Source organism: Leucoraja erinacea, chromosome 15 (assembly GCF_028641065.1).
Source record: "Leucoraja erinacea ecotype New England chromosome 15, Leri_hhj_1, whole genome shotgun sequence".
Taxonomy (NCBI): Eukaryota; Metazoa; Chordata; class Chondrichthyes; order Rajiformes; family Rajidae; genus Leucoraja; species Leucoraja erinaceus.
The window spans coordinates 8,299,203-8,321,917 of record NC_073391.1 but is presented as its reverse complement, the minus strand read 5'-3'; the positions used below and the strand labels follow the sequence as shown (position 1 = coordinate 8,321,917).

Here is a 22,715-nt window from a genome sequence, read left to right as displayed (position 1 = left end):
CTAAACTTCTGAATTACTTGTAGTGTTTAGTTTAGTTTAGGTTAGAGATACAGTGCGGAAACAAGCTCATTAGCCCACGATGCAATCCTCGTACATTAACACTACCTTACACACACCAGGGGCAATTTTCCACGTAAACCAAGCCAATTAACCTACAAACCCGCACGTCTTTGCAGTGCGGGAGGAAACCAAAGTTCTCGGGAAAACCCACACAGGTCACGGGGAGATCGTACAAACTCCGAACAGTCAGCACCCATAGTCAGGATCGAACCTGGGTCTCTGGCACTGTGAGGCAGTAGCTCTAGCACTACGCCACCGTGCCGCCCTTGTGTAATGATACAAAGTTCAAACTTACCTGAAAGATCACCTGCAAAACATTTTTCTTCTTTTACACCAGAGAACTGCTATCAAGTGATGAAATGATAGAGTATAACAGAGCACGAGTGTACTTGGATGAAAATTATAAATCACAAGAACATTTCACGGTAAGTTTGTTTCCTTGTCCAATGTGTCATCTAAGGTGATCATACTAATCTTGTACCATTAAAATATAGATTGGCTATGAACATATATCAGCATGTATACTATATTATGTTACATATTTTCAATGCCGAGCAGCATCATGAATTTTGTATTATGTTATTTACATACTTTAAAGAAAAGATTGGTATTAACTTCAGTTTCCACCAAAATGGATTGATTTGGTATGTGAGAGGAATGGGAGGTCAACGATAATTCTAACTTGCCCCCAGAGCAATCAGACCAAAGTTGCAACCCCCAAGACCAAGTTGCATAAGCAAACTCCAAGGAAAGATAACTACTAGCTTTATTGGTGTTTGAAGTGTACAGAAGCACAATTGTCTTTTGCTGAGACCTGGAATTCTTTGAATGGATTGATAAAATCAAGTCACAAAAGTGTGTTTCATGGGGAGTTGGACAGAATTGTGATCACGGGCTTACAATCTCAGCTATGGGTGAGTTTACAACTCGTATAAGATGTTTCATGATTTACAAAAAGCACGTTTTGTTATCCTTCCGTAACCTGCGGTAACTTGAACTGTTGCTTAATACAGACGATTTAACTGGAAATTAGTTTGTAATATATTTTGTTTGATGGTTTTATCTTTAATGAATGAATGAATGATTGAATGATGGATTAGTTTATTTGCCAAGTATGTACACATACAAAGAATTTGCCTTGGTGCTCCGCTCGCAAGCAACAACACGACATACAGTAAACAATTAAGAATAAAACATAAAACATTAAGAACAAAACATCATAGTTTAAACATGTGAAGAATTAAATAAAATACCAGAGCAAAAGGAGGCTACAGATGTTTGGTTAATGAACAGAGCTGCTACACGTGGAAAAAAGCTGTTTTTATGTCTGGCTGTGGTGGCTTTGACAGTCCGGAGTCGCCTTCCAGAGGGAAGTGCTTCAAAGAGTTTGTGGCCAAGGTGAGAGGGGTCTGAGATGATCTTACCTGCTCGCTTCCTGGCCCTTGCAGTGTACAGTTCGTCAATGGGGGGAAGGTTGCAGCCAATAACCTTCTCAGCTGATCGAACAATGTGCTGCAGCCTCCAGATGTCGTGCTTGGTAGCAGAGCCAAACCAGACCATGATGGAGATGGTGAGGACAGACTCTACGATGGCAGTATTAAACTGGACCAACATATGTAGACAAATGCCCTTGTCCCTTTGTTTGTGCCTTCATAAAAGATCTCAGAGGAGTGATATTCTGTGTAAATCAGTTATTTACTTCTGGATGTTTTTTTGAGATTGAATTGGAGGGAAAATATTGCCAATGTGATACTCAAGAGCTCTTTTTCGGAGAGTATGTTGGTAGTGAAGGCAATGAATAATAAATTTTGTTTTCAATACCTGAGATGAATTTATCTCAGGAAATGGGCATTATGTTTTTTGAAGAATTCTAACAGGCGTGTCCTTGAGACAGAGTTACCTCTCAACTTCATCGTGGTGCCTTGGAAGCAGAGGATTATTATTAAATCCTCACTCATGAAGTGTAGCAGTTTCGTTACCAAAATTTGTGGCCAGGAAAACAAATGCACTGAATCAATTGGACTACTTTACATTTACAGATATAAACACTTCAGCTTAGAGATACAGTGTGTAAACAGACCATTTGGCACACCAAGTCCACACCGACCAGCGATTCCTACACGTTAATTCTATCCAATACACACTAGGGACAATTTGCACTTATACCAAGCCAATTTACCTACAAACCTGTATAGCTTTGGAGTGTGGGAGGAAGCCGAAGATCCCGGAGAAAACCCACGCAGGTCACTGGGAGAACATACAAAATCCGTACGGACAGCGCCTGAAGTCGGGATTGAATCCGGCGCTGTAAGTGCAGCAACTCTATTGCTGTGCCACTGAAATACTTCTCAAAAGACCTTTTCTAACGGAGTGCATCCTGCTCATTCCCTGCCCGTTGAAACGCGAGTTGATTTAAACGTGTTATATAAATAAAATTTACTTACTAACTTACTTACTATATCTGATTGTGCTTTGAAGGTATGGAGGCAGATGCTTTCTCAACTGTTGCGTTCTGATAAACGTACGTCACCAAGTGACCTAAGCCTAACTCAGTACAAAGATGGGGTAGAATCTAGTTACTAACTGATGCTTAACAGCTGACTGATCGCAGAAATGTTCTTTTTTATTATTAAATTTTATTTAATTTGTGGAAGTTTATTGGTGCTCAGCATTTTAAACTATTGTGTGTTTGGTAGATATAGATTTACAAAACAGTTAAAACTTGTGAATATCTGGCTGCGTAATCCTGCACAACTGATACGTTACATTGTAACACAACCGCAAGGAAAAAAAAGTGTATAAATAGTTCAGACACAAAGTTGTATGAAGGCAGTCACTTGCCTGGAGATTTTGAAATAAGGCTTCATAATCAGACAGACATGCCTATAGTCACTATGGTTGACTAGTCCATTCGTGATCAGTACGCGTGTCAGGGTTATGTGGAGAAGGCAGAAGGATGGGGTTGAGAGGGAAAGATAAATCAGTCATCTGAATGACGGAGTAGACTTGATGGGCTGAATGGCCTTGATCTGCTCCTAGAATTAATGATTTTAACAGTCCCAGTATGTAGTCCCCATGCTTTTTTCTAGATTCTGTGCATTATTCCTCTTTTCTGTGATTAGTATAAAACTGTATGATTGTAAGTCAGCAAGCGATTTTGAAATGTAGCATGCCCTGTGTATAGTACAATGTGACAGCAAAGGGGCAGCAATTCAGGAATGTAGGCTGACAAGTTTGGTGTCTTTCCAGATGTAACATTCGGTGTCAAATATTCAATCTGGCGATTGGCATGTGTGCTGATTCTCTGCAGAAGGTGCAGCGACTGCCATATCTTCCCAGTCTCTAACACCAGGAGAGCTTATGTTTCACACAGTCTTAAGGGCCTGTCCCACTTGCATGCGATTGTGTGCGTTTGACGCAACCAATTGGAAGCGGAGTTCACACAAAGTTCGCGCTAAGTACACGCGTGACATCATTTGCGTCATGCTGACCAATCAGCTGGGCAGGAGGCGGGCTGACTGAATTTGGGTGTCGCACGGCGTCGGGCGGTGACGTCATTACGCAACGCCACGCCACGCCGGGCGGTGACATCATCACGCAATGCCACGCGCTAGACGTACCCCGTCAAGACGTTGCGTACGATGTCAAGACGCTGCGTACGACCGCAATGCACCTGCATGCCGACAGGCCGTTGGCACGTGAAATTTTCAGACACTGCAGGAATTTCGGAGTCCCGCGCGATGTCGGGACCAGCCCCGCACAACTTCATACGCCTCCGCGCTTCTAAGTGGGACTGGCTCCCCGAGGCCTGTACGCCTCAAGCGACCACGAGGTTCCGTAATTTGCGAGCCAAGGTCGTGTAAGTGGGACAGGCCCTTAAGAGCTATCTGTGGGATCTAACCCTGGCTGAACACCAACATTATCACGTTAATTTAGCCTGAAGGCAAGTGTAGCAATCTTACTACCCTTTGGTTCTTCATTCCCTCTTTGCTCAACCACTTTGCTGCGTTATCCCCGTTTTACTTAATCTATCCAGTCCCTTATGGCTGCCCACATTCTCTTGGCCACTCCTGTTCATTCTTCTAATATCTTACTGAGGTATTACACGTTCCATCCTGAATCAATTTCCAGGCCAGCCTTGATCAAAGTGCATGTATGTTGCAAAATATAGTGTCCAGGAAATGTGGGTGAATAGACTTTGGCACGTGGTTGTGTAGATAATCGCACGCAACAAGTGTTCTGTTTTAGATAAGTAATTCTTCTGACCCACCCTGTGTGCTAATTGTGACGGAAGGAACAGCAGATGCTGGTTTAAATCGAAGATGGACACAAAAAGCTGGAGTAACTCAGCAGGACAGGCAGCACCTCTGGAGAAAACATCACCGATTCCTTTTCTCCAGAGATGCTGCCTCTCCCGCTGAGTTACTCCAGCTTTTTGTGCCTCTGAGCTAACTGTCAGGATTCAAGAAATGAAAGTGCTCGGTCACACCAGGTTCGGACACTAGGTGGCAGTCAACAGCAGGAATTCCATTGGAACAAGAGTAAAACAGCTGGAATCCGGGCCGAGGAAAAAGCAGGAAGTGGATTTAGATAATCAAGAAATAAAGTTGTTAATGGTGCAATTTCTAACTTTATTATATGCTATAAAAATTGGCAGAAGTTTTCTTTTAAACATAAACAGACAGTTTTTTTTTGCAGCTTTATTGTTGTAATATGTTTGTTTGTTATTTAGTTCATTCCTCTCCTGTATATGCAGGGGCTCTTGACTTATGCTGAACAATTCAATTTTTTATTTTATTAAATGTGTCGGGTCTGAGGAATGGTCTTGACCCAAAAAGTCACCTATTGCTTTTCTCCAGAGATGCTGCCAGACCTGCTGAGTTACTCCCGCATTTTGTGTCAAATCTTCTTATTTTTATTACTTGGGAACGCAGAATTCTTAACCAGTGTTTGAGGAATTGACAGTGTGTATTAAATTCTGTTGTCTATTCACAGTAAATTTTAAACTATTTTCATCATTATTTCAGAGTTTGTACACCATCCATTTTCCATGAAAATTGCAACTGTTTAACTGCCCAGCATGTTTTACTCAAGTATAACGACCCTCTTATGCAGCGTTTATAAACTCATTTAGAAGAACTAAAATTATTCTTAATTGGTCTGAAGAAAGGTCCCGACCTAAAACTTCACCATTTCCCTCTATCCAGAGATGCTGCCTGTCCCGCTGAGTTACACCAACACTTTGTGTTTATCTTCGGTGTAAACTAACATCTGCAGTGCAGGAGTCGATGTGCATTTCCCAATGATTTCTACCACAAGAAAACCTGGTGGATAATATTAGTAGCGACAGTCAAGGTGGTAACTTCAAATCTGCAACAAACATTTTGAGTGTGGGACAACTGATCTTCATCACTTGTAGGTTATTTGGCTTAGTAAATGTAACGAAAAATTGGCCCTAGTGGGTGTAAGATAGTTAGTGTGCGGGGTTCGCTGGTCAGCGCGGACCCGTTGGGCCGAAGGGCCTGTTTCCGCACTGTATCTCTAAACTAAACAAAACTTGGCCTGCATTTCAATCCAGCAAGATAGGAAACAGGCTTTGTGGTTTATGTTCAATTCGGAGTGGACATGCCGAATTCATTACTGAGGTAGCCGTGTGTGTTCAATGCAGTGCAGACTACACGCTCTTATCATGGAGACACAAGAGATTGCACATGTTGGGATTCTGAGCAGCAATGTGCTGGAGGAAGCATCGTAGGGGGAAATGGGCAGACGGAGTATCACGTCGGGACACCTTTTTCTCAAATCATATCAGAGGAGAATGGAGAAAACAACTTATGTAGGATGGAACTGCAGATGCTGATTTTAACCGAAGATAGACACAAAGCTGGAGCAGACTGCATCTCTGGAGAAAAAGGAATAGGTGACATTTCGGGTCTGAAGAAGGGTCTCTTTTTGCGTCTATCTTCGGAGAAAATAATTTACCGCTTTTGTTGATCTGAGAGTGCTTGATGCCAACCACAGACCTTTAAACTGAAAAGTATTTGATCTTTCAGCCACAATGTCTCTCACCTTGCTGCGTCCACACAAATCAACATCATTCTAAAGATAACGTTCTCTCTCTGAAAGTGACTGCAGCTTTGGTACAGAGTGAACAGAACTGTTAATAAGCCAACAAATTAAGTATCAATTTAGAAGTTGCTCAGGGGCAGACGTTACTTGCTGAATATTATCCAAGAAGATCTGGCAATAACTACAGTGATAATTTTCCAGTTATTGGGTCCGTGGGTACCAGGTGTCAATTCAAAAGGATTCCTGGAATCTTAAAGGGCCAGTCCCATTTGGGCGTCATTTGCGCATCACGCATGTCATCCGCGCGTCACTGCCTACGTCATCACATCTCACCACGCGTGCGTGATGCCTAAATGATGTCGTGCGTGCATCGTGACACTTTAAATGATGTCGCGGAAATGACGCGCAAATAACGCCCAAGTGGGACAGGCCGTTACGTTGGCTGAACAAAACTGCAAAATGCTAATTAAGATTAGAACACATGCAATTGTTGAAAGTAGAAGCTGAAATATTATCAACAATAAATAAAGAAATTAATAAAAAGTAAGCTGTACATGATAGACTTACAATAGCAATAATCAACTCTTTGAAGGTAGACACAACATGTTGGAGTAACTCAGTGGGACAGGCAGCATCTCTGGAGAGAAGGAATGGGTGATGTTTCGGGTCGAGACCCTTCCTCGACCCGAAACGTCACCCATTCCTTCTCTCCAGAGATGCTGCCTGTCCCACTGAGTTACTCCAACATGTTGTGTCTACCTTCGATTTAAACCAGCATCTGCAGTTCTTTCCTGCACACAATCAACTCTTTGAGTTGTGTAGTTAGTTGATATCATGCCATGCTACATAGTTGAATGCTCACGAATCTAATGCAACAAAATGTATGTTTTTTTGGTGTATTTTACAGTAATTCTAGATTGTAAATCCATGAAATGTACATCTCTTCAAGCGATTCCACTTGGATGGGAAATGACTGCAAACAGCCCAGAATCTAATCACTTTTCCCAACATACTGTTTCATCTTAAGCAATACATGCACAGAACAACTAAAGTTGTTGTAGCCAATAGTTGCCACATTTGTCCAGCGCAATGTGTACTGAAAGGAAAACTATGAGAATTATAGTTAAATCTGCTGATTCAAAACTGAGAATAAGGTTCTGCTTAGATTAAATTTTCTTTTCAATCATAAATTCAATGTGATCAATTAGCCTTCTAATTCATCAGTTCAGAATTGCCCCAAAATTTGGTCTGTTGGAATTTCACATTAAGCTTCATTTGTTGTCACTTTCAGTTAAATAGTCGTGTTAATTGTGTACGAAGGAACTGCAGATGCTGGTTTACACTGACGATGACACAAAATGTTGGAGTAACTCAGCCGGACAGGCAGCATCTCAGGAGAAGGGTCTCGACCTGAAACGTCAGAGATGCTGAATGGCCCACTGAGTTAATGCAGCATTTTGTGTCTATCTTCAGTCATGTTAATTAGCAGTTCGTGAATCTGTGATCAATACCTTGTCTCTCAATAAATTATAGATTGCAGATTTCATAACAGCTTTTGTTTGGAAAAGAGGGGTTATGGCCATCTGTGCTTCTGATCACTTTGTCTTGGTCACACTGAGTATTTTCTACACTTTTCCATCAACTCATTCACTGTTCTATCTCTCCATCCCAATCCAATAATCCTAAATAAATGTGTTTATTCCCATACAGTGTTAATTCACACATGTAAAAGAAGTTGCACCCATAATAAAAGGTCAATATGTTACTAAAATAACCTGGAATAAATTACAAATCTAATTATTGAGAGCTGTTAGATTAAGCTATTAACAGTTACATGTTAAACATAATCTATTGTTAAAATAGCTGGAAGTTGTTCACTAATAGTAACTAATTAATTTATTGCTATTTGTTGGTCATGTCTTAATGCTGTATTGATTAGACTATCGTGCACAGCCTAGGTAGCTTTGCACACAACTTTATTTAACTGACATTTGAATAAAGGTCAAAGACAAATAGTGGCAATAAAAATATCCAAACTGTCTGTAGGTCAGGACTGATGGCTGATAGATTTTGATAGTCTCATAAGTGCTCTTAGTTGAAGTTAATCAGAAGGCAGCATTGTTACTATTTGAAAACTATTGCTAAAATCGAGTAGCTTTTACAACTAAAGGTCCATTTTTGCTTCCGTAAATGTACTGCTTTGTGCAAGCAGGTGATTAGTGGACTTGAGCAAAAGCAACCGCCTTCAGTAATAGTCCACCAACAAACAGTAGATGGCTATGTTCATACTAACCACCACTAACAACTCCACCCCCCACAACACATACCCTGCCCCCAAAATCAATACAAAGTAATTCAAAGACAGTCATCAAATCACAATCAATAAGGCAAGCAATCCTGTGTAGCGTAAACTGCTCCTGAAAGACTTTGCATGACCCACGGAACTGACAAATGGAACTATGTCCCCAATGTCCCTTGACAAAAGCATGCTTTAATTTGGTGAAATTCAGCGTCTGATAATTTAAAAGTTGAAGAGGTTATATAATTTTCTACCTGCCGCTCAATTGTCCCTTCAGAAAGATTCCAGAATGGTTATATTATCAAATGTTCCTCCAGGACAGCACTGTTCAAGCTGGAGTAAAGAGCATAATATGAGAAGTAGGTACCCATTTTCACTGAGATCTATAATAATGCCCGCAATGAATAGTATTTGAACACACCACACAATATCCCAGCAATTTTAACCTGCAATTTTATCTTGTAAGGGATTTAAACTGTGTTCTCTTCATTTTTAGGGTAAAATTCCACATAGATGCCACTAAATATGTAAGCCAGCCACAAATAAATTGCACAGTTTGACACACCAGCCTTTTGCGAATAATTCTTAATATTTTCGGTTTAGCTTAAAATACTGTTTTAATCATAAAGGAAGATGCCACAAGGGAACCCATCCAAAGGAAAGCCAAGCCTTCAAGACCAACAGTTGGAGTGAAAGTCAGATGGGAAGGGTAGTTGCAAAGCAGCACATTGATCTTGCCCTCAGAGCGAGCTGCAGAAGGACAAGTCTGTCACCACCGTTGTTGGGATGCATGGCACTGTGCGAAACGATGCTGGGTGTCGGTTGTGGGTCCTTGCCATGCTTTTCGGAATGGACTGGGGTCCCTCAGGTGGGCTCCCCCTTGTTGAAGAGATAATTGACGAGAAAACCCCCCTTTAAAACACCTCCTTAACAGCCATTGCAAAAGAGTCCCCGTGTTTGGAATGAGTATGAGCAAAGGAAGCTGGAACTTAACATCAGTACTGTGAGGACACTTCCACAATGGCAGTCAAGAAACTTATTAAAGAGCTTTTTTTTCCAACTACTTTGAACTCTTCAACACGAAGCCCTTTGTTGAAGGTGCTGCAGTAAAGGCAAGTGAATCAAACCAAAACCTCTGCCCAATGTCCCTAAATATCAGTGCCTGAACACATAATTATCACACGTTATTTTGCACAAAAAGGGTCTGATTTCTTGACCTACACTGTATATTCTATGAAACCATCTCTGAGAACAGGGTCAGTAATCATCATCCCATTTTCCTGCATCCTTATGGGCCTGTCCCACTTTGGCAATTTTCCAGGCGAGTGCCGGTGACTGAAAAACTGGCGATTGGAATGGCGACTGTCAGTGTGACACACGCACGCACGCACGCGTATACGCATGCGCGCACACACGCACACACGCACATCGCTTCCTTCACTAGCCCGTTATGGAGGCGGAGGGGACAGGGCAAGCGGGGGAAGCACTGTCTGAGTGAAATTCACACGGTGCAAAGCCAATGTGATACAGACACACACCGCGATGAACAGGAAGGTGCAAGTTCGTTCAAGTTACATTTCTGTCACCTGCACCAATTGGTACAGTGAGATTTCAGTTACCATACAGCAATACGAATACAAAAGAAGACAATACACGATAGAATTTAACATGAACATCCCCACACAGCGGAATCAACGTTACTGTGAGGGAAGGCAATAAAATTCTGTCACCTTCCTCTTTTTCACCCGTGGACGGGGCCTTTGAGCCCTCCGCAGTCGCCGCTATGGGCGCCCCGATGTTCGGGCCCTCTCGCTGGGATGATCGGAACTCCGGCGTCGGAAAGGAAGAACACACTCAGCAGCTTGGAGTTTCTGAATCGGCCGCTTTTTACCGGAGACCGCAGCTCCCGAAGTCCATAGGCTGAACTGGGCGAAGTTCGAACACTGGTGACCCCTGGCAAGGGGTCCCAAACCTCCGCGATGTTAAAGTCAGCACCGCCCGCAAACCACAGCTCCACGGTGTTAATCAGCAGGCCCAACACCCCGGAGCTGCAACATGGCGATCCCCGGTAAGACATCGCTCCCCTCCGCGATGGAATTCTGTGCTGTGGCCAGTCTCCGGCAGGAAAGGCCGTGCCAATCCCGTTGGTAGGCCGCGAGGGGGTCAAAGATGTGACTAAGAGAAAAGACGCATCCTCGACCAGGAAGTGACTGCGATACAGTTTCCCTTTCCCCCCCCCCCCCCCCCCCCACCTCCCCCACATAAAAAGATCTTAAACCTCCCGAAACATACTTTAAGACAGACTAAAAATAACAAAAAGGGTGAAAGGACACACAAGCTGCTGATGAGGCTGCCGCACGCAGTCTACCGCTGTAATTAAGACGATGAAAGCACAGTATAGGGGAAGGGTCAAGGGGGAGAAGGAGTGGAGACAACTTTTAAGAAGCCAGAGATAGACGGCTGTGAAATTCAGCGGACATTTAACATTTAACATTACCGGTCGGTTATCCTTGGTTCTCAAAACTGCTGCTTATGTTTTTTTTCCCAATTAGCCACTGAAATTCATCGGTCTGCACCGGCTACAACCCACGAGAACCTACGACAACCTTCGACCTTTTTTCACACAGAGAGTGGTGAATCTCTGGAACTCTCTGCCGCAGAGGGTAGTCGAGGCCAGTTCATTGGCTCTATTTAAGAGGGAGTTAGATGTGGCCCTTGTGGCTAAGGGGATCAGAGGGTATGGAGAGAAGGCAGGTACAGGATACTGAGTTGGATGATCAGCTATGATCATACTGAATGGCGGTGCAGGCTCGAAGGGCCGAATGGCCTACTCCTGCACCTCATTTCTATGTTTCTATGTTTCTATGACCTCCTGGCAACCCACTACCACCGCACCTACAGCACGAGAATTCTCGCTACTCTCCATGGCGGATTCATTCTGGTCGCTGCTAATTTTTCAACATATTGAAAAATTAGCGATGGCCATAATGAGGCCGTGACTAGTTCCCAGAATGCAGGAACTCCTCACGACCATGGATACGACTCCCCGGCAACCATCCTCGAACATGTGGCGACTGCATAGTCTCCTGCAGTCGCCTAAGTGGGACAGACTCATTAGCACTCAGCAAAGCACACAATACAGTGTCCTCACACCACTATTCAACTCCATGGGGATACAACACTCCGAGGTAATAAATGGAAGAAGTAAGAAAGGTGACAAAAGCAGTCTTATTGAACAGGTACTGGATATAATATGAGCTTTCACATTTTTTTATAAGAAATTCCTTGCTACTCTATCTGTTTATTATCACTACCATCTTCTTCCTTGTTTTCCACCACTGCATAGGGGTTACATTAGCAAAGAGTAGTATTAGTGTATCACATGCAGGGAGAGTGCAAAGAAACAACACAGCCTGAAGCCCCATACTTTTAATTCTCAAGTCAATTAAGTATGTAACGAACAATCATTAAATTGAATGTCCATCTACCTTCCCATCTTTCCAAGTAGTTTTTTTTTCTTAAATTACCTACCATTTTGAATGGCCACTTATTTTACTCTACAAATGTTTTTTTATTTGTGGCAGGAGCCAGAAAAGTATTTTAAAAAGTTAATTCAAACTGAGCGATTCTTTGTACCTACCAAACCATTTTTATAGGGAACTGCCAAGTATATACAGTAACAACTACCTTGTTTAGCTTAAGATTAAGAGTTAAATCTAACTTGAAAACATCCAGTGAATTGGCTTCCGCTGCCTTCTGTGGCAGAGAATTCTACATGCTCCACTTTCATAGTGAAAGCCTCCACCTGGATGAGAGACCCTCTGTCTGTAGCTCATGTGTGCTTGTATAACTGCTGCCCATATGTGTCTTGGATCCCAATGCACAGCCTGGGTGCTTCCTTGCATTCGAGCACCATAAGCTTGGAGCATCAAGAAGCAAAATTGAAAATCTCAGAGATGGCTCCTATAAATCCACAATCTTGTGCAGTGATAAGTTTTTTTTTTCAATTAAATGCGATGCTTTTAATCAGAAGATAAAGAAGGTCATTGCAAGATCATGCTTTTGAAATATAGCTGACATGAAGGGCTGCATAATTGCTGTGTTATGCAGCAGAATTATCAAACCAGCCTGTTTTCATCTTTCTACCCCACAAAGAAAATCCACAAAAACACTTTTTGAAATTTGATTTTGATGCGATTGCAATTTTATCAAGAGCGATGTGGATCTCGTATCCCATCTTGATGTTCTGAACATTTGTGAAACTGATGCAGGTACATTGTCTTTAGTTGGGGTATGGATACTGGAGTTGAGTGTTCCCTGCACCTCAACAGTTTAACCCACAGTCATCGATTAACGCTACTCCCAGCCTGGGCTTATTGGCAACCAATCTCGGACATTTAAAGGGCAAAGATCAAGGCACAACAATGTATATTGTACACACTAGAAGCTCTATGAAATGTAACTTATTGTTAATATATTTTGTAACACGTCACATTTAAGCACATAAGTAAAGAATTTTCCAAAGGAAAACGGGAATAGTAAATTGTCAATTTTTCGTAAGTGTAATTTTTTGGAAATTAAAATTGAATAGCTTCCATAGTACAAGATGGATGTGCATTGTCAGTTTTTACCAGGGACCATATTGCAAACCATCACCTATTTTATATACGCTGCCCGATGGTTGCGGTGGTATAATGTTTGTGTGGCAAATAGTTGACTGCTTATATTCAGACCACTTTAAAGAAGGTGGCGCAGTGGCACGGTGGCACAGTGGTAGAGTTGCTGCCTTACAGCGAATGCAGTGCCAGAGACCCGGGTTCAATCCGGACTACAGGTGCTGTCTGTACGGAGTTTGTACGTTCTCCCCATGACCTGCGTGGGTTTTCTCCGAGATCTATGATTTTCTCCCACACTCTAAAGACATACAGGTATGTAGGTTAATTTGCTTGGTACATGTAAAAGTTGTCCCTAATGGATATAGGAGGATAGTGTTAATGTGCGGGGATCACTAGTCGCCGTGGACCCGGTGGGCCGAAAGGGTCTGTTTCCGTGCTGTATCAATAAACTAAACTAAACTAAACTAAGGTGCTGCATTTCATTGCCAGTCCCCAAGATCATTATGGACATCGTCTGTATTAGCATGTACTATTCAAAATCTTCTCAGTAAGGAATTTCCCATGGTAACTCTTGCCGGAGCAGTGATAGCTAATGAGCACTACTATTAGTAATTAACTTTTAAAATATGCCCCTTTGGACAGGAGGAAAACATTTCTTTTCCTGGCTCTGCATCCAAAACAAAGGCTGTTTGTTGTCCGCCTGCAACCAAGGGTTATCTTGTCTCCTTGAGAGACACAAAATGCTGGAGTAACTCAGCGGGACAGGCAGCATCTCAGGTGAGAAGGAATGGGTGACGTTTCGGTTTGCGACCCTTCTTCAGACCTCCTATCATGACGACTCACCAAACCTTACAGCAAAACATGACTTAGGATCAGAGCTGAGTAGGAAAGCAATGTATAAGTGTTGTTGTTGTTGGTTAGACTGTCCTTGAAAAGGCACAGGAGATGTAAATCATGCCGTGTGCTGTTAAATACTCACCACTGGACTCTCACGTCTACTGCTTAGACGGGCTGACTTACATATGTAAAATTCACATCCGTACTATTACTTTATGTGGCTAAAATATTTTTACAACAATAATCTTCCCCATAGCACCGGATAAGCATGGAATAATTTAACTCCGCTTCAGAAGCGATGGCAGTGGGAATATCTCCGGTACAGAATGAGAGTAATTTGATTCCATTAGCTCAACAATAACCATTTGTAAGTCAGGTGGAGAATCTTGAGATAAAGTGCAACCATATTTAATATTAATTGAGGCTGTCAACTTGCTGCACATTTGGTTTATTTGATATTCATATTGACAACCATATCTTTAACATTTACATTTGACCTTTACTGCATCATGCCTTTAACTCATTTTCTATTAACTTTCCTGCTCTTTTCAGATGATAATTAACATAATATTAATCTCCTCCAAAAAGTTACCCATGGCCTTAAATGTATCACTTGAGAAATCATTACTGCAATTATCAAGGATAATTAACTTCTCTGTAATAAGCTACAAAATACTTGGCTGTAAGCATGGTTCCCATCAACCTATGGCATATTAAAGCAAATCATTTTGTGTGCAAACTCTTTAAAGCCACAACTGCTATAAAAGCAGCTGGATTCTTTGAACCAAGAAGCATGATCCTGTGAACAGAGGATAGATTTTTGATTGAGAATTGTGTCTTGAATTTATGTCGAACATAAACTGTGAGTGCATTTCCAGCTTAGACAAAATGTGACTGAGATGGAATAAGCCATCCGGCCACCTTTCATTTTGTCTAAAGAAAGGCAGAGCAGTTCCAAATCATTGAAATGAAGTAGATGTCACTGTAGTAATACGCTATGGCTGTAATTCTTCTTCCCGTACGCATAGACATACTGAATAGCGATCAATGAATCCACCGTAGTAAATGAATTATAACTGTGTATTTCGGGGCATGGTTTCAGGTTTGAATAATTTTGTTTGGAAATTTATGGAAAATTAATTATAGTTTACAGATGTTCCTTGGCTCAGCAAAAATTGGATGCATTTATGATGAGGGACGTAATCTGCTTTATGAAACTGTCTGTGCTTTGCTCAATAAAAGACAGGTCTGATAAACTGTATGAGGCGAGATTGGTTTACTAAGGGCATCAGGCGCTTCATGATGGGCTAAATCATTCCTGTCTGGCTCCATGTCTGGATAATGATGTGATTCCAGCCTGGCTGCACCTACATCACCCACTGTACATTATGATGTGCTGCAGTCAACTGGCAGGGTCTGTAGTGAAGGTGAAACTGTCATATCGATCTTTTTAGCGCTAAAATATGAGCCACTTTACTTTGCTCCTGAAGCTGTGATGTGAAAAATAATAACTTGAACCCAAATTAAAAATATTGATCATTTGATGTGTTGTGAGTAAATAAACACCTACAGAAGTTTCAGGTCATTGCAGGAATGTTGTTTAACAATAAATAAAACATCCTGTCAGAATTTGGGGGAGGGAGGTTCATCTTTTTTTTTTACTTTTGCAAATTGATTTCTCATCATTTACATCCCATAATGTTGCAGCCAACATTTTTAGTCCTTAATTGCACGATCTTCTTGATATTTCGGCAAATCATCTCTCACAAGTCGATGAGTTGTTGTTAATCCACTTGTGCATTGATTGATTGATTCTGTACTCAATAAACTTGCATTACTTCACTTTATTTAGGGCTTCCATCATAATTTTTTGTACATTTAAGTTTGACTTTTTTAGTTCCCATGTAACTGATAAGATGCCACTACTCTATTAAATACAAGGCTAACAATTGCTACACTGTTTGCCTTATTGTTATTTTCATGCATTTTAAATAGGATGCGGCATTTTATGCACTCGGTTGATGACGGGGAAGGCACAGCATTGAATAGGCAGCAATTAAACAAGAAACCAAACAGCAAAGGTCGTTCAAGGCTAAGCTATTGGTATTATATTTGGAAACATTTGAACTTATCTTCATCTGGTTTGCTTTTCTATTTTTTTTTAATTTGTTGCGTTATTAACTTTAATGGACCCGATTACAATGCGATCTGTGTCTGAAGAAGGGTCTCGACCCGACATCGTCACCCATTCCTTCTCTCCAGAGATGCTGCCTGTCCCGCTGATTTACTCCAGCATTTGGTGTCTATTTTCAATGTGATACTTGGTTCCTAAAAGTTAGTTTTTCCCTTAGTGTTTCCATACCCATGGCACCTCCATTAAATCACAGGCTGAGCTAAGGTTGTTGAAGGTCCTTATCACCATGCTTCTGTTGTCATTGCTGCTTGACGCCTTTGGACTTTTAAGGTGTATTTACAAATAATGTGCCGCACAAATGTACTTGAATATTGTCATGCATCCACAAATTGCAAGAAACATAAAGCCTTCAGATGGATCCAAAATGCCCAGTTGAGAGCAAATAATCTACTGTCAAAGGGGAAATCCATAATCTAAACCCAAGGGACTGAAGAATAATATAAGGCAAATTAATTGATTTTGATATCTGTACGCATTGACTGCAGAGTCTATAGGATCGCACACCTGATATTTAACCTGAGAGCCATATGTGGCTCACATGAAGCTGATGTGAATTCACATCTTGTAACCACCAAGCTGGAGGATGCATTTGGCTTAGTTACTGTAATGTTGACTCTTCTCCATGTCAACTGCTCTATTTATGAATTAAATCTCCAGAAAGATAATATGCAGCATTTTAACTGGTGTAATCTACCTATATATACCTGTCTTAAGTTTCTCATTGGACACAAAATGTTGGAGTAACTCAGCGGGAGAGGCTGCACCTCTGGTTAAAGGAATAGGTGACGTTGACAAGAGATAGGGAAGGGTAACAATTATCTATTTTACATTTTTCTTGAGCTTCGTCCCCTTTGATCTCTCATTTTCACACCTTACCTGTCCATACTTCTTGTTTCCTTCTCCCCTGACTCTTAGTCCAAAGAAGGGCCTAGACTCGAAATGTCACCCATTCCTTCTATCCAGCGATGCTGCCTGTCCCACTGAGTTAATCTAACATTTTGTGTCTATCTTTGGTGTAAACCAGCATCTTCTGTTCCTTCCCACACATTAAGTTTCTTATTACATGTACATAGACAAGAAATGGAAAATAGGTGCAGGAGTTCACCATTCGGCCCTTCGAGCCAGTACCACCATTCAATAAAATCATGGCAGATCATCCAAAATCAGTACCCTGTTCCGGCTTTTCCCCCCATATACCTTGATTTCCTTAGCCATAAGAGCTAAATCTAACTCTCTCTTGAAAACATCCAGTGAATTGGCCTCCACTGCCTTCTGTGGCAGAGAATTCCACAGATTCACAACTCTTTGGGTGAAAAATATTTTCCTCATTTCAGTCTTAAATGGCCTACCACTTATTCTTAAACTGTGACCCCTGGTTCAGGACTCCCCCAACATCTGGATCATTTTTCCTGCATCTAACCCGTCCAATCCTCTAAGAATGTTATTGTATGTTTCTGTAAGATATCCTCTCATCCTTCTAAATTTCAGCGAATACAAGCCCAGTCGACCCATTCTTTCATCGTAAGTCAGTCACACCATCCTGGTCAAGCATGATTTCCCCTTCATAAATCCATGCTGACTTTGTCCGATCCCGTCACTGCTTTCCAAATATGCTGCTATAACATCTTTAATAATTGAATCCATCATCTTCCCCACTACTGATATAAGGCTAATTGGTCTATAATTCCCTGTTTTCTCTCTCCTTCTTCTTAAAAAGTGTAGTTACATTGGCAACCCTCCAGTCCACAGGAACTGATCCAGAGTCAAGAGAACATTGGAAAATTATCACCAATGCATCCACGATTTCTATGGCCACCTCCTTGAGTACTCTGGGATGCAGTCCATCAGGCCCTGGGGATTTATCTGCCTTCAGTCCCAACAGTTAACCTAACACCATTTTCTGACTAATGTGGATTCCCTTCAGCTCCCCCTTCGGTCCCCTAGTATTTCCGGGAGATTGTTTGTGTTTTCCTTAGTGAAGACAGGACCAAAACACTTGTTTAACTGTTCTGCCATTTCCTTGTTTCCCATTATAAATTCACCTGTCTCTGACTGTAAGTGACCTACATTCATCTTCACGTTTTTACATACCTATAGAAACTTTTACAGTCAGTTTTTATATTCACCACAAGCTTTCTTTCATGATCTTTATCCCCCCCTCTTAATTAACCCTTTGTGCTCCTCTGTTGAGTTCTAAATTTCTCCCAGTCTTCTGGTTTGCTGCTTCTTTTGGCCAATTTATATACCCCTTCCTTGGCTTTAACAGTATCCCTGATTTCCCTCGTCAGCCACAGTTGGGCCACCTTCCCCGTTTTATTGTTTTGCCAGACGCGGATGAACAATTTTGGTAGTTCAACCATGCGGTCTTTAAATCTTCACCATTGCATCTCCACTGTCAACCCTTTAAGTATAATTGGCCCGTCTATGCTAGCCAATCCCCGTCTCATACCTTCAAAGTCTCCTTTATTCAAGTTCAGGACCCCAGTCTCTGAAATAACTATGTCATTCTCCATCCTAATGCAGAATTTCATCATATATTATGGTGGATAGAATTTTAAAAAGACAGGATAGAATTTAAAGAAATAATGGGGAAAATGGAAGTAGGAAATATCATTTAATTTCCTGGAGGAATAACTTATTCAGTGGTATTAAAGCAAAACCCGTCTGGAAATGGAAAATTATGGAAAGTTGGTCAGGAATAGCCAGGATTTTGCCTTAAATGCCATGTGCCTTTTCATGCCTTTGTTGATTTCACCAGGATAATGCCTTTTTTACGATTGTGTGCCTAAATCAGCTTTTTTTTGCCGTTTTGCTAAAAGGTTGTGCTACTTTCTCTAGTTGTACCGTGATTACAATGACGTTTTCTATGTTAACACGTTAATATTAATGTTATTATTAACGTGTTAACATATTATAACTTACAAGAAAACTTCCACCACTGGGGCAAAACCTAGGGCGCCACCGTCGACCGTTTTCTCCAAGATCTATATAAGAAAGAAGTGCAGATGTTGGAAAAATCGAAGGTAGACAAAACATGCTTGAGAAGCTCAGCGGGTGAGGCAGCATCTATGGAGCAAAGGAATAGGCGACATTTCGGGACGAGACCCTTCTTCAGACTGATGTGTTGGGGGGCAGGCAAAAGAAAGGAAGCGGCAGAGAGAGTAGGACTAGAAGGAGAGCTGGGAAGGGGGGAGCAGGAGGAGGGAGAAGACAAGGGCTATCTAAAATTAGAGAAGTCAATGTTGATACCGCTGGGGTGTAGACTAACCAAGCGAATTACCCAAGCTTGTCTCCTCACTACATTTACTGTTGGCTCCAGTCGCAAATCTGAGTTTTCGAGTGAGCTGTGCAAGGCATTCATTGATGCTGGAATTCCACTGTGGAAAGTGGAAAACAAATCTATCAGAGGTTTTTTAGAGAAATACACAGAGGAACATATACCAAGCGAATCATCATTATGGAAAAATTATGTTGACGGCAACTTCAACATTGTTGCGCAGAACATTAGAGATGATGTTGCATGCAACAAAATATGGATCTCAATGGACGAGACAACCGATACTATGGGGAGATATGTTGCCAATGTGGTCATCGGTACACTGGAGGCAGGCCAACCATCAAAGGAGTATTTGTTGATATCGGAAGTATTGGAGAAGTCAAACAGCTTAATTATTGCTCAGTTGTTTACATCTTTACTTGCTGAACTTTGGCCAGAAGGAATAAAGCACGAGAATGTTCTTCTGTTTGTGACTGATGCAGATCCGTACATGAAAGAAGTTGCTCATGCTCTTAATGTTTTATTCCCCAAAATGTTGCATTTGACAAGTTTAGCTCAAGCACTTCATAGAATTGCCAAACACATACGTAGCTTGTTACCAAATGTCGATCGCCCAGTTTTCAAAGTCAAGAAAATCTTCCTCAAAGTACCGTCACATGTGCAGTTCAAGGAAAATAGCACCTGAGATTTCGCTACCTCCTCAGCTTTGATTAGGTGGGGTACATGGCTCCCTGCTGTACTCTACTATGCTGCAAATTTTTAAAAGATAAAATAAATCATCAACTGTTTTGAAGAAGAATCTGCTGCAATCAGGATCGTCAGTGAAATCATGCAGAAAAAGTCCCTCCACTGTGATCATGTGTTTATTGCTTCCAATTTTGCAAACTTCCCACAAGCTATCACTTCCCTTGAGAAACATGGCCAAGCATTAGTGAATAACTTGCAGGTTTTCAACAAAGTAACTGACGATATTCGTAAAGTTCTTGGTGATGTAGGTAAAGGCATACAAGGAAAATGTGAGAGAGTGATTTTAGCTAACAAAGATCTTGAAGAAATACAAAACACAACTAAAGTTCTCAAAGGTAGTGTAATGCACAAGATATCAACATGAATATAGAGTCTGTTGCTTGTTTCAGGTTTGCACCAGTGACCTCAGCTGGGGTAGAAAGAAGTTTTTCACAACTGAAGCATATTCTGTCTGACAGACGGCATAATTTAACACCAGATAATTTGAAAAAAATGCTAGTAATTATGTGCAACCAGGCAACTTTGGTCATTTAATGTAGTATACCTTTATATTATTATTTTTAACCATATTTTGGTGGTGGAAATAAATGCTTTTGTACGTTTTTGCCAATAAATGCCCGTTTTGTGCCTTTTTTGTAATTTTATTGTGCCTTTTTGCCTGCCTATTTCAGAGTTTTTTAGTGCCTAAACATCCTGGCTCTAGTCAGGAAATACCAACAGAGAGACAAACAGTTTACATTTCAGGTCGATGGCCTTTCAACAAAAAAATATTAACCTGGATTCTCTCTTCTCAAAATCTGCCGGACCTCCTGAATATTTCCAGGACTTCCTGCATTCATCTTATTGAAGTTTTTCAGGGGACGCAGACAAGTTTTAAAAGGGGTACAAGGTGTAAATGCGCTGGAGTAACTTAGCAGGTTAGGGCAGCATCTCTGGAGGGAATAGATCATTGACGTTTTGGTCAAGACCCTTCTTCATCTGAACTAGCTGAGATACTCCATTACTTTGTGTTTTGCTCAAGATCTGCATTTCTTTGTGTCTGCATTCTCCATCCATGTCTCCAATTGTATCTAAGAAAATTGACGAAAGCGGGGTGGTATTCAGACCCCTTCACTTTTTCCACATTTTGTTACAGCCTTATTCTAAAATGGATTAATTCTTTTTTTTTTATCATCAATCTCCACGCAATACCTCATAATATAAAAGTGAAAACAGGTGTTTAGAAATGGTTGCAAACGAATTAAAAATAAATAACTGAAATATCACAATTACAGCAGTATTCAGACACTTTGCTATGACACTCAAAATTGAGCTTTGGTGCATCCTGTTTCCATTGATTTTCCTTGAGATGTCTCTACAACTTGATTGGAGTCCACTAGTGGTCAATTAAATTGATTATACATGATTTGGTAAGACACACACCTGTCTATATAAGATCCTACAGTTGACAGTGCATGTCAGAGCAAAAACCAAGCCATGAAGCCGAAGGAATTGCCCGTTTTGACCTCCGAGGCAGGATTGTGTCGAGACACAGATCTGGGGAAGGATATAAAACAATTTCTGCAGCATTGCAGGTCCCGAAGAGCACAGTGGGCTCTGTCATTCTTAAGTGGAAGGACTTGGAACCACCAGGATTCTTCATAGAGCTGGCCGCCCGGCCAAACTGAGCAATCGGGGGAGAAGGGCCTTGGTCAGGGAGGTGACCAAGAACCCGATGGTCACTCTGACAGAGTTCCAGAGTTCCTCTGTGGAGTTGGGAGAACCTTCCAGAAGGCCAACTATATCTGCAGCTCTCCACCAATCAGGCTTTTATGGTAGAGTGGCCAGGCAGAAGCCACTGCTCAGTAAAAGGCACATGACAGCCCGCTTGGAGTTTGCCAAAAGGCACCTAAACAAGATTCACTGGTCTGATGAAACCAAGATGTAACCAGACGTAACCAAGATGAAACCAAGATTGAACCTTTGGCCTAAATGCCAAGTGTTACGTCTGGAGGCAACCAGGCACTGCTCATCACCTGAACAATACCATACCTACGGTGAAGCATGGTGGTGGCAGCATCATGCAGTGGGGATGTTTTTCAGCGGCAGGAACTGGAAAACTAGTCAGGATTGAGGGAAAGATGAACGGAGTAATGTACAGAGAGGTCTTTGATGAAAACCTGCTCCAGAGCATTCAGGTCCTCAGACTGGGGCGGAGGTTCACCTTCCAACAGGACAATGACCCTAAGCACATAGCCAAGACAACGCAGGAGTGGCTTTGTGACAAGTCTGTGAATGTCCTTGAGTGGCCCAGCCAGAGCCCGGACTTGAACCCGATCAAACATCTCTGGAGGGACCTGAAAATAGCTGTGCATCGACGCTCCCCATCCAACCTGACAGAGCTTGAGAGGATCTGCAAAGAAGAATGGGAGAAGTTACCCAAATACAGGTGTGCCAAGCTTGTAGCGTCATACCCAAGAAACCTTGAGGCTGTAATCGCTACCAAATGTGCCTCAACAAAGTACTGAGTAAAGGGTCTGAATACTTATGTAAATGTGATATTTCAGTTAGTTATTTTTAATTACTTTGCAAAAATTTCTAAACACCTGTTTTCGCATTTTTATTAAGGGGAATTGT

At 41.6% G+C, this 22,715-nt stretch overlaps 1 protein-coding gene across 1 annotated transcript in view; it reads left to right on the top strand.

The window, feature by feature from the left end:
• Positions 1 to 22,715, top strand: part of LOC129703927 (inositol polyphosphate-5-phosphatase A) — a 537,367-nt gene that overhangs the window by 239,804 nt on the left and 274,848 nt on the right. Inside the window, exon 4 of the mRNA XM_055646645.1 lies at positions 398 to 485. Coding sequence (XP_055502620.1) covers positions 398 to 485 — 88 coding nt within the window. The remainder of the gene's footprint in view (positions 1 to 397; positions 486 to 22,715) is intronic.